The following is a 12,999-nucleotide window of genomic DNA, read 5'->3' as shown; positions in this document are numbered from 1 at the left end:
CTTCTCCTCTCTCCTGCTTTCTCAGGCCCTTAGAGAGCAAGTCCTAGGGATCCTGACTCAACAGTTTAAATCCTTGGTTTTGCTCTCCCAAGCCCTTGTCACAGCTTGAATTCCAATGTGTCTGTCTTCCTAAAAAGAACTTGACAGACTCCTAAAATGCCCTTCTTCCATCTAGTCTCTCTCCTTTCTATATTATCCTGAAACTAAAGGTGACTTCCTCCATTCTCTGAAGCCCACATTAGTGGCTCTCAGGATAGCTCACTACAGATTTCAGTACCCCTGGAGACAGGAATCTAGGGGAGTTTCTCTGCTTTACCTAGAGCATTCTAAGTCTCTACGACTACATAATGAAGAAACAAACTATTTTTATCTGAAAAATTCTCCTGTAAATCTGCCTATAGGATGAGGGATAAACTCCTTGGCATGGCAATCAAGGATCTCCTTGTTCACTTTTTGATCCCTTCTGTGCCTGGCTCCCATTCACCTGCTCAGTCTGAAATTTCCTCCCATCAAACTGACATAACCTCACCTTTCAGAGCATAGAACATTTCTGCTGCCCAAGCAGACTTGTTTTCACTTAATCACTCATCTTTGTAATTCTAACGTTACTGCAGTGCCTGACACACAGTAGATGTTTAATGAATATTTTACTCATTCATTCACTAATAAATGACTAAAGCAAAAAATTAATGAGTACTCTAATAAATATGATTCACAATACTTAAGAGAAGAAACTACTTAGGTATACTATCAGATATCCCTGCTATAATAAGGTACTCCAACACCATTAGTAATAAAATCTAATTAGTTGATCAAAACTAGCATTTTAAAAAGTGGAACAGAAAATAGCAGAGTATTTCATGAAACACCAGTAAATATTACTTTGTAAAATTTAAATATATATGAATTCATACAAATACACGAATACACTTGTACTGACAGGTTGTAAATGTACAGTATGTTTGTTATTGATACTGTGATTAAAAACCATTTCTTCCAAAATTACAACTCAGAGATTATATCATTATGATTATTCCAAAGTCCTCTAGTTTTACAAACATAGAATCAGCACATTCCACCATAAAATTCAATTTCAACAATAATTATGTTGCCTGTGTCACTTAAAATGATACTCTGAAAGTGAAGGAGTTTAAAAAACAAAACCAAACCACCTGTGAGCGCGTCTGAAGATTATGGCTGATTAAATGCACAAAGCAAGCTGCAGGAGCACACCTGTTTATTCCATGTTGGGGTTTCAGGTTTCACGTTAGTATCAGATGCATTCTCCAGTCTTGCACTCCCTCTCTCCTGTATTTCACAGGGCAGTCTTGAATACCGCTACATTATTTATAAGCATCCACACTAAACTGGTCTTCCCTCAAATACGTGGAGACAGTGAGCACAGTTCCAAGGATGGTGTGTTTGGGGGCTCAGGGCAGATGCTAGAAGCACACACAAATCCTCGGCAGAGCAACCCGTCCTAAAAGTGTAAAACTGTGTATTCACAGTACACATATAAAGAGCTAACAGATTTGGCTTTGTAAGTTTATTTCTACAAAATCAACGCAAAAGTCAGTCTCAAACTCATAGAACAAATCAATACAAAATCAATACAAAAGTCAGTCTCAAACTCAACTCATAGATCACATGTCCCTTGCTAGAGTAAAAGGAAAAAATGTCCTCAGGGTCAAGCTGAGATAAATAACACACTGCTAGTGCTGTGGGTTTAGAAAATTATTAGATTATTTTATCTTCCACAGGGAGAAAAACAACTTACACCGGTTAAAACAATGACAACAGCACTCTGTTCTGTTTGTGGTCTAGTCTGAGGGCAGATGAATGGCCTTTGGCTGCTGTAATGAATAGGAGGTATTTTAGGTTATTCTACAGCTATAATATTACATTCCTTATCGTGCTTGTTCACTATACTCACCAAATATCCTATGTTCATGTCACAATAAAGTATTCCAAGGGGAAAACTGTGGCCAGAACTTGTAAAAATGAACCATTAAATCCTCAAACTTCGGCTGTTTATATCTGTGAGTCTAAGAATCACACTTAAAAAAGAGACAAGCAAACTACAGGCAATGTAAGAGTACGTACTTTTTTGGAGATGTCCTCTATAAAGCACCTTTTTTGAGAAAACACAAAAAATAGAGATGAAGATGGAAGAGGTCCAGAAATCTCATGGTTACTTTAAGGAGGAGTGGACAATTAAAAGAACCTTTAGCCTTATCTCTTATAACCAAAAGGGGCTAGAGTTAAAAGCCCAGGGTTAGACAACCTGCAGTAGGAAAAGAGGCAAAGGCCACGCTGACAGCATTGTGTGAAGGACATCTGATCCAGGGTAATGGCAGGTGTGGGCTCAGGGCCAGCACCTCAAACTTCCAAAGGGATCTCTATCAAGTTGACTTTGCAGTAGGTAGATACTGCAAAAATGAAAATTTAAGACAAATACTCTTTGATGGGAGAAAGACTGAGCTCCAGGAGCCTAAAAATTCAACTGGCTTTGCTTTCGCTTTTTACTAGATGTCTTAATTCAGACTGCTGTCACAGTCTGGGTACCTTAAACAACCAACATCTGCTTCTCTGCAGTCTACAGGCTTGCGGTAAAAGTGCTGCCACGGTGGAGTTCTAGATGAAGGCCGTCTTCCTGAGTTACAGACAGCCTGCTTCCTGCTGTATTCTTACATGGTGAGGAAAAAGATTACTGCTGTGTCTTTTGTGTAAGGGGCACTAATTCTACTCATGAGGTGTCCTCTTTCATGATTTAATTACTTCTTAGAGGACTCACCTCTTAATGTCATCATATTAGGGACTTCCAACATAAATTTGAGGGAGGATGCAGACATGTAATAGTCTTCTTCAATCATGTACACAGAAAATATCCCAGAACATATGCAACCAAACTATTAAAAGTAATTATTTTCATGGACTAGGATGAGGATGAATCTGGAGAAGAAAACACTCATTGCCCACTTCTGTAGTACTTGGATTTTTTTCAATGCATGCATTGTAATTTACAATGCACAATGCAGCACATTATTTTATAATACATCTTAATGTAAAATTCTTAAACACAGACTCTGATAGATATCACAAAAATTAAGGAGAAATTTCCCCCAAATGATATGATAATTAGCAATTATAACCACCAATGAGTCCTTCAGTCTGATAAGAGCTCAGTAACTAACTGCATTCAGATTTATAGGAGGCATTGTAAGGAAAGTTGTAAGAAATCTTACTCATCATCACTGACTTCAAGGAATTTGTTAATCAACTGAAGGAAGAATACAGATAAACCTACCTTGTGCACATACATGAAACTAATAATCCTAAGGACTATAGTCCAGAATAGTACTTCTCAAAGAGAACTATCAGTGTGAATCACCTGAGCAGAGTGGCTCCACCTGAGGGGTAGGCACAGGCTGGAGACAGTGAAGAGTGCTTGGGTCTCCTGAACGATTACAGGATGATTCACTAGGTAATACGGAATGTAGGGAGGAGCTGCGACCTGGCCAGCAGCCCAGTATCTCCCCGACTTCACGTCATTTGTTTAAGATGTCTACAGACGCAATCTAGTAACTAAAAAAGGAACTTCATATACATGTTCAAGAAATCTAAGGAGGCTATAGAAATTTAAATTTAAACGGCAAAATCCTTATCAGCCTCACCCAATAACATGTAGTCATCACCCAATTATGTCACTATCTTACAATTCCGAAAATTCACAGGCTTGCAGCAAAGCGGTCAAAATTCAGAGCTCAGCAAATTCCTCTGAATCCATATTAATTAATGGGAATACACAAGAGATAAGAATTCTAGAAATGGATAAACAGGCTAAGATTCAAGCCTGAGGAAAATAAGCCAAGATTCAAACATGTCACAGTACACTTCATATAATACAGCCACAGTAACTGCTAGCTTTATATACATGGTCTGTTTCTTCAGAAGAGGTTACATGTGGGTAGAGAACATGCTAAGACAGCACTTTTGTCACTGTCATAATAAAAACCTGGAATGGTGCCCTAGTACTGGGCCCCTGTCATGCTTCAAGTGGTGGTCCTTAGGCTCCAAATAAGCAAGCAAGGCATAAAACGTTTTCAAATTACAAGTCACAGCAACTTTGGTGCCAACTAAACATCTTATTAAAGGCATATGCTAAAGAACTGAAATTCTAATGTTTACTTCTGGTTTTTTTTTTTTTCTTTTTTTTGTCTTTTTCATTTTTATCGGTACCCGGGGATCGAACTCACGACTGCCTGCTTGCAAGGCAGGTACTTATGCGGCTGAGCTAAACTGTTTTTAATGATCTTAAAGGAAGCTGTCAATAACTGGTTACTTTCTTTTAAAAGGAAGCAATTAGTCAAGAGCAAACACTACCTTGCTATTTTGTAACATCTTTATTTCTGAATCAAGAATACCAATCTGTATCTGAAAATGTGTTGTGAATGTTCACTGCTACTTATTTTGATCTTTCTAGTACCTCTGCCTTTGGGGTAAACAGGCCCATGTGGTTCCAGGAGAGATGTCCTTTATCCTTAGTATCCCAGACTAAAGCTCACTGGTCCACAGCACAGTAAATTATTCCATTACTCCCAAAACACCTTAAACCTTTGATGTTTAAAGGTGTTTAAAACACCTTTGATGTTTAAAGCAGCATGGCAAAGGGGAACCAGTGGAGACTGAAAGTTCAGAAGTAGATGGTAGCATTGCCTCTTAAAGATCATCTACAGGGACAGCGACAGGACCTGCGGACATGAAGTTATAAAAATTCCCTGACAGACTGAAGTGAAGTCCTGACGTGGAACATATTCCTCTCCCACACTACGATTCTTCATTACACATGCCAGCTTTAGTTTCTAGCCTCCCAACACATGTTCTCAGAGCTGTGGGTAGCTAGACGGCAATGGTATGTTTTGTACATATGGATTTCTGCTCTTCCTCAATGCCTGGCAGTATTTCTTTTAAAGGTAACCAATTTCAGGTGTCCAGCTGGCTATGCCCTTGTATAAAGAGCTGCCTGGGCTGATCAGAACCCAAATGCCACACCTGATCTTACAAAAATTTGAACTGCAGAAAACTAGGATTAAATTAAGTCATTAACATCACTTAGCAGTGAGGTCAAAAGAGAAGAGTTGGCAGCAGAGCTGGAAATGCATCACACCGAAGTCAGAGGGGAGCCGATTTAGGAAAGAGCAGGTACTGTTACTAAATGGAGGGCACCGAAGCATGTGGCCATCTGAAAAATGGAGTCCACTCTCTGCCCTGTAGCAACAGGTCACATGGCTTTCTGGGTCTCACTGGCCCAATTCTTTGCAGTAATTCTCTTCTCTTCCCCAGTTTGATCACACACATCTCTGTTTTATTCAAGAGAGCTCAAATGAATCTTCTGTTCCTTCAAGCATAATAGACTATCCAAAAATAATTTTGAATGCAGTATTCTTTTCAAGGAAGCCAATCTGCAAGCACAGACTAAATGTTTAGCTGCTGTGTTACTCAAACATCTGCCCACTGGATTACTTTTTAGTGTGATCATGTCAAGACTACCAAACAAATTTATAGTTTAAGTATCAGAACCATCTTTAATGGACTGTGTTGCACAAACCAAAATGTAACTTATGAATCCACATAAAATCTCCCTAACATCAATTTTCTTAACAGATTAGAACATTAAGTAGGTATCACTGAGATATTTATTAAATAAACTCCAGCTATTCAGGAGGCCAAGTACTGCTAAGTTCAAACCTGGTCTGAGCAGCTTAGTAAGATTTGGTCCCAAAATGTAAATAGAAAGGGATGGGGATGTTGTTCAGTAGTATAGCATTTGCCTGGGTTCAATTTTAATAATAGAAAAGCAAAAAAAAATCATCTTATACATCTAAACTGCATTAATTACAAAATATAGCTTAGAACATTTTCAATTTTCTCTAAGTAATTTTAAAATACACAGGACTTTATAAATGTCCTGTACATAAACTAAAAGTGTCTTCATTTTATTTACTTGCTCAGTGGTCCACTTGGGTATAAAACTTGCAGAGAAGCTAATGTGTGTACGTGAATTTAATAAAGGCAACAAATATAAAAACTTTGTAAGTCCAGAGTACTTTTAGGTCTACAGTAATTCAACAGATCTGCCATCTGTTTCTGGGCAACCACTAAAAAAAAAAAAAAAATTACAGTATAATGGTGTTGGTAGCTTTTACAGAGTATTGTCTGGTCTTCCTCACTAATCCACCACCATTATTTAGAGTAAAGAGTGCAGACAGAGACATGAGAAACTCACATATGTCACAATATGGATGGACCTTGAAAATATTTTGCTAAGTAAAATAAACTATTCATACAAAGTTACATCTTGTATGATTCCATTAGTATGAATTGTATACCTGTATGTTAACACTTTAACGAAGTTAATAACTTCATCATATTAACATTTCACTTTTTCAGAAAGTCTGGGAATAGGCAGATCTGTAAAGTCAGAACGTAGTTAGTGACTGCCTGAAGCTGGAGGGAGGGGAAAATGGGAACTGTTAATGGTGTACGAGATTTCTTTTTGGAGCCACAAAATGTACTAAAGTTAGATAATGGTGCTGCTGCACAGTTCTGTATGTTTAAAAATTACTGAATTGTGTACTCTGAATAATTTTATGAAATTCACATTTTATCTCCATGAAGTTGGTGCATGAGAGATGTGGAACAGACGGAGGTCACTGACGAGCAGAACCTGCCTTCTGGGAGGGTGAGGCAGAACAGGGGCTGAGCTAGGAAGAGGATCAGAGATGCGGTAAGGAGTTAAGGAAGCGGAGGAAAGCTGACACGATGGCCGCGTGGCTTCTACCTCCTGGTTTTCTGAAGCCAGGATCACCTACCTTGATTACCATGAGATTTCAGTCTCACTGAGCAGGGAACAGAATTTGAGATGGAATCAAGGGACAGCAGTAGCAGGAATGCAGGTTAAATTCCAAAGCAGGAAAGAAACAGGTCTATACCAGTGAGAAGAAAAGAGGGAGGAGGGGAAGGAAACCAGAGAAATCTGTACTCCCCCAAACGAAAGATTACTATGTTCCTACAGTCAGAGAACTACTGAAGCTATCTGTATGTGAAAAGCAAACTGAGGGTATGATGGCGAGTATAGATAATGATCTGAACAGATTGCTTCTTTATAGGAGAGGAGAAACCTTGGAATAATATACATTAATTAAACTAGCATGATACTGGATCTTACGTTTGAAAAACTGACTGGATATTTTGCAAAGATTTCTACTGCAAGAGCAGAATGTAGATGCTGAAGAAAAACATTTATCTTTGTTGTTACATTGCATCTATTAACAAAAGCTTAGTACTGGAAAGCACAAAGGAAGAAATCTTTATTTTTTTAAATAATGGATCAGCCAATGCATTACTTCTCATCACACTTAGCCAAGGTGCCAACGCTCTTTAACAAAGAGGTCAAGACCAAATATTTTATATTTAACCAAGTTTTTTTAACCAATAGTTAAATTTGTAACCAATAGCTAAATGTTTATGTGAAAGTATTTGAGCTGCACTGTCCAAATCAGTGGCCACTGACCAAATATAACTACTGACCACGGGATATGCAGCACAGTGCATCCTGAGAGGGGCTTTCAAAGACTTAGTATAAACCTGTAAAATATTTCATTAATAACTTTTTATGCCGATTACATGTTAATATATAATAATATTTTGTATGCATTGATTAAAGTGTCTTATTTGGAAAAATAAAACTCACATGTGGCTGTCATCATTTATATAGCACTGATCTGGGTATTTTTTGCTTGCTGATTAAATGCCGTTCCAAAATTCTTAATCACTGAAGTAAATGTCTACGTAAAAGGCAGTTTGGCCTGGATAGATAGTCATTAACAGCTGCTATCTACTCTCTATATGTAAAGTAGAGGAAACAATTATGCATGTAGCTTATTTTCCCATGGCTGACCACTTAGCTCCCCCAAAGCAACACAACATAACACAACACAATACAGTGTCCACAATTTAGCAAAGGGCGCGTATGCAAATTTTCAGCTCGTAAATACTGGTTCCCCTAGTGTAACCGCATTTTTACACTCCATCATTTTGTTAAAATGCACTTTTGGTGCTCACTTCAGCAGCACATGTACTAAAATGCACAATTACAGAGTTCCTTCTACCATTTCTCCATGCCATTACCGCTTTGGAAAAAAATCAAAAATTTTGAATGTAGTATTAGATGTTTAATATACTTTTGTGTTTTTCTAATTCCAAAATAATTCTGAATTTCAGAAAAAATGCAAATATAGAAATGTCACTCAGCAGTAAACACTGACTTTGGTATCCATTTCTCTCAAATTTTTCTTCACTGTTCATGAGTATTGATAGAAATTAACTCTACAATTGCTTTGATTAGTATTTTGAAACTAAATGTTGCATGTTTTAAAGGACTCCCTCTCTTAAGCTGTGTTGATTTTACAAAACATGAGCTATAACCATAAATATCCTTCATTTGTAAAAAGAAAACATTTACTTTTGACGTTTAAGATTAAAGTTTTATGATGTTTTTCTTTCAAATAAAAATAATATTTTCCAATACATTCAGCTTATTCTTAACCACCACACATTCTACCATACTGAGGAAATTTGGTCACAGGGCAGGAATATATTGTAGGAAATAATTTACAGAAGATAAAAATCAGTTCACGATACTTTGGCTCAAGGCTGAACCAGCAAGCTACAATATCTCTGCTACTTGACAGAACTTACGAAAGTTCTCATCTTATTTTTGAACTCTAAACAGCCAAACCAAGGAAAGGGGGAAGTGCCATCTACTGTGTTTTCATTCTACATTCAGGTTTAGACATAAGGACATATCTCATCAGTCTCATGTAAAAATGGTTTTATATTTCAAAGACAGTATAAAAATATAAAACCTCACTAACAACTTTACACGCTGATAAAACATGTTGAACGATAATACCCAGGATTATATACATCTTGGATATATATAAAAATTTGAGAATATGGCAGTAATTAGTAGTAACTCCATTTTCTTAAAGTCTGTTTTTTTTAAATTTAAGTCTTAAATTTGTACAAGTAAAAGAGTAGAGAGAGTCCCTCTTCACCCAGTTTTCATGAGTGAGAAGTTTTCAGATGAAGAGTTTGTCTCAGAAAGAGCTGTTTTCCATTCTGCCAGGTATTCTTTGTAGGATGGAAGAGTACAGTTCTCTGTCCTGCTTTTTGGTTATAAGGCTGGTGTGCAAGTAGTAAGTCCTTAGCAAATTATTTAATCTTCTGTATCCTTATCCATACTTTATAGATAATAATCTGTTATGCAACTATTATGGGATTAACTGTTAATATATGCAATGCATCTAAAACAGTGCCTACACACAGGGAGCACCATATTGAGAACTACTATTATTATTATTGTGACACAGTTATTCTGGGATCTAGTTAAACTTCCTAGGAAAGTTAGGACAAATGATGAATGCTAAGTACAGCTGGAGTCTCTTTTAAATATGTGAAAAGACCAAAAAAAAAAAAAAGCAAGGAACTGCTCTGCAGTTTGCAAATAAAACTGTCTTTAAAAGGAGATAAGACAGGGTAGAGTATCCAGAATCAGAAAGTTAAAAAAACTCATGATCAAAAGTTAATTGATACTTAAGACTCAAATGAAAAATAAAGAAAAAGGAGGAGGGTTAAGGTACAAGTCAATCCACTAGCACAAGCACAGATCATAGCTTCCACACTAATGAACAAGCTAGAAAATAAAAGTCCCAATTCTGGAGTGAATGACTACCTGCCTATTCATTGAGGCAAATTTATGAAAAGATCTTAAAATCATCATCACCAAGATGCAAGTTATCCTAAGGCATCTTCCTATAGCATTTAGCTGGCTGCATCCACAATAGCCATTGTCCTCTGCCTTCTTCCTATTATAGTTTAAATCTTCTAGCCAAGCCTTTCAGACAGGACTGACTGAATATTCACTCTAGGGGTGCATTCTGTTCAGATGAAGTCAAGCTGCACATCCTATTCTCCAGCTCAAGTAACAACGGAGCAGGCCAGTGAGACTGACCTCAGTGCCATGAGGATACAGATATGCTCTTAGCTATGGAATGTCTGTAAGGTCTAGAGGCCTGGGCCCTGGGGCGGCCACCTGGGGACTACAAGATAGGACCTGTTTGTGAACAGAGACTACACTAGCAAAAGTGAAAAAGTAGAAAGAAACTAGATCCTAGTTGCAACCATTTATGCTCAGGAACAAGTTTTGATTAAAGGCTAAATTTGACTACTTGGGGTTAGGTTTATTTTTACTTGAAATGAAGAGAATCCTAAATGGTGCATGCTTCATAATCAGATTCCATCATAAGTGCAGTAAAAATTAGCTATTTTTACAATTAATAGTAACCTTACCTGTTCAGGTCATGATTTGGGCTGGGCTAGGGGTGGGGTTTAAATCCAAAGGGCTTTACATTGAGCTACACACTCAGTACCTTTTTAAATTTTGAGATAGGGTCTTGCTAAGTTACTAAGATGTTCAAGTTTGAGTTAAACTTGCAACCCTCCTGCCTCAGCCTCCAAGAATGCATTATCTGCCTTGACTTTCTTCATGACTAAAGACACTGGAGGGAAACAATAAACTTACTTCACTGATTACAAACTATTTCCTGTAAACTCTCAAAAGTATAGAGGTAGTATCTTAAAATATTCTACGTTGACTCTTGCTTTACACACATTCAATACTGTTGAGTTTTCAAGTGACAGAACCTTTTCCTGATTTTCAGGGCAAGTTAAGTTAACACACTTCCCATCCTAACTAGGATCATTGTCAAAGTATGCTCTAGGAATTAAAAAAGGAACAAGGAAGTCAGAAATCACCCAGTGAGAGATGAAGCCCCACAAATATTAATAAAGCAGTGGTAAACTTGTCTATTACAGAATAATATGTACCCTTACACTATTAAGCTATTGCCTCTCAGGTGTGACACTAATGAAGTATGTGACACAAGCATGAAGTACACAGGGTGGTTGGCATATCTCTGTATGTAAGGCACAGTATGCCTCAATGTTTTGAAATTTAAATGTATCAAAAATAAAAGAATTCAGGCCAGGGATTTAGCTCAGCGGCATAAGTGCCTGCCTTAAGCGTGGTTGTGAGCTCGATCCTGGGTACCAAAATAAATAAATAAATAAATAAAATAAAATAATTCTTAATCTTTTCTCAATTCCCATAAAAAGATCACTCTGTACTCTAAATGATTTTGGCCATTAGGACTGACGGCTCTTCAAATACAGAATTTGACTACACTGCAAAATGATCAATCTGCTCGGGACACAGGTAAATACAGGTCTATCGGACAGGATACCTGTACCAGGGTCAGGGCAGACGCTTCCCTCGCACCCCAGTGGAGTGGACGAGGACTCACCTGCCAGAGCCTTGATGCGAGAGCGCTCGAAGAGGCGCGCAGAGCTGTTCTCGTTGTCCCAGTCGTCCACGTCCCAGCGGTTGTTGACGTCGCTGTACTGCTGCTGGATCTCGATGTTGTCATAGTCTGTGGCCACTGTGGTTGTCATCTTGAACCGTCTCAGCTCCTCCTCCACATCAGCTCCTTCTTAAGAGTTCTGTAAGGAAGAAAAGGAAGAATATATTTACATGTTCAAAGTGTACACAAAATCCGCTGGGCTGAAAGCAACGAGGAAGTAAAAGAACTAGCGCTTGTCCAGAACAGGCTTCCCGAGCTGGACTTCAGCTCTGCCTCATAGTACACGTGTAACCAGAACTAAACTATTTTGTATCTTAAAGCTCTAGGTTCTCCAATCACAGATTGTTGAGACGACTGAATGAGATGATAGATACCCAACAAATAATTTTTTTCCTTTTTTCTAAAGTTTAAACTGCAAGTTTATAGCTTTATCAGCTACATCTGCCTAGAATTTTTGAAAGAACTCATTTATTTCTTCTGGATATCATCATAAACTATAATCTTCAAACTTTTCATAAAATGCTGTGAAAGGGAACAAATCATTTGTTTTGTATATTTCAACAACATATTCAAAAACTTATGCCAAGATGTAAGTTAATTATATTGTACCAAGTATCATCTTGGCATAAGCTGGCATACCGGTGCATAGCAGATGCTCAAAAAATGATGGCAGTTACTTAAATCATTATTAAAAATTCTCTGACCAACATTCAGGCCCACTCCTCAGGAACCCACAGTGAGTCACAAATATAAAACAAAGATGTAGGCCTCAAGCTTTGGCCCACTGCTCTCTTCACTTTACTACAGCACTTTCATAGACTAAGAATTAAGCTTAACTTTAAATATAGCTGCTTCTTTCAACAGAGTTACTCACTCATTGAACTTAAATACCGTGCCCTGAAGACGTACTATATGTTCAGTAGTGTCCAAGATGCTCGGGATAACAGTATACAAGTTACAGACCTGGCTGCAATGAAGTTTATGCGCTAGTAGAAGGAAATGGCTAAAAAAGCACACAACAAAAGAGAATTGAAAGAAAATAAAATGAAAGCAGAGTAAGATGACAGAATATTTTAGACCTGATGGTCAGGTAAGGCCTAAGTCAGTACTGAAACTGAGTCCTCAAGGTAAGAACGGAACACACTGAGAGCTGGAGAGGAACAGCCAGGAAGGAGTGGCTTACTGAAGAGCCAGGCATGCAGTGGAGCTGGAGTCTGGTGTGAGGAGGTTAGACAGGAGACGGGCTTCAGGGGTGGACGGGGCTGGGCCAGGAAGGACTGTGATCTTAGTGTGGTCTAAAGGCACCACCGGATTTTAACCTCGTATATGACATTCCCAGATATGCGCTTCTAAAGGATTACTTCTGATGCTGTGTGGAAAACAGATTCCAGGAGACAAGGAAAGGAGGAGGGGCCAGTTGGCAGGCTATGCCAGAGATAGCAGTGGTTAGGTCCTGGGCACTGGAGTCCAGATGGTGTGTATGTTTCAGAAAGAGACAAGTGACAAGACCAGGAGA

The 12,999-nt window shown here is 38.1% G+C and overlaps 1 protein-coding gene across 5 annotated transcripts in view; it reads right to left on the bottom strand.

Annotated features, from left to right (window-relative positions):
* Sptbn1 (spectrin beta, non-erythrocytic 1) overlaps positions 1-12,999 on the bottom strand; it is a 202,642-nt gene that overhangs the window by 123,088 nt on the left and 66,555 nt on the right. For all 5 annotated transcript variants that reach the window (XR_010040545.1, XM_063229379.1, XM_063229382.1 and 2 more), the window contains exon 2: positions 11,427-11,622. Coding sequence is in view for 4 of the 5 variants with exons in the window: in XM_063229379.1 (XP_063085449.1) it covers positions 11,427-11,574 (148 nt within the window). In the remaining variant the exon portion in view is untranslated. The remainder of the gene's footprint in view (positions 1-11,426; positions 11,623-12,999) is intronic.

This window comes from Cavia porcellus, unplaced genomic scaffold, assembly GCF_034190915.1.
Source record: "Cavia porcellus strain 051 isolate PalLab524CR breed Dunkin Hartley unplaced genomic scaffold, mCavPor4.1 scaffold_18, whole genome shotgun sequence".
Taxonomy (NCBI): Eukaryota; Metazoa; Chordata; class Mammalia; order Rodentia; family Caviidae; genus Cavia; species Cavia porcellus.
This window is presented reverse-complemented; position numbering and strand designations above follow the sequence as displayed.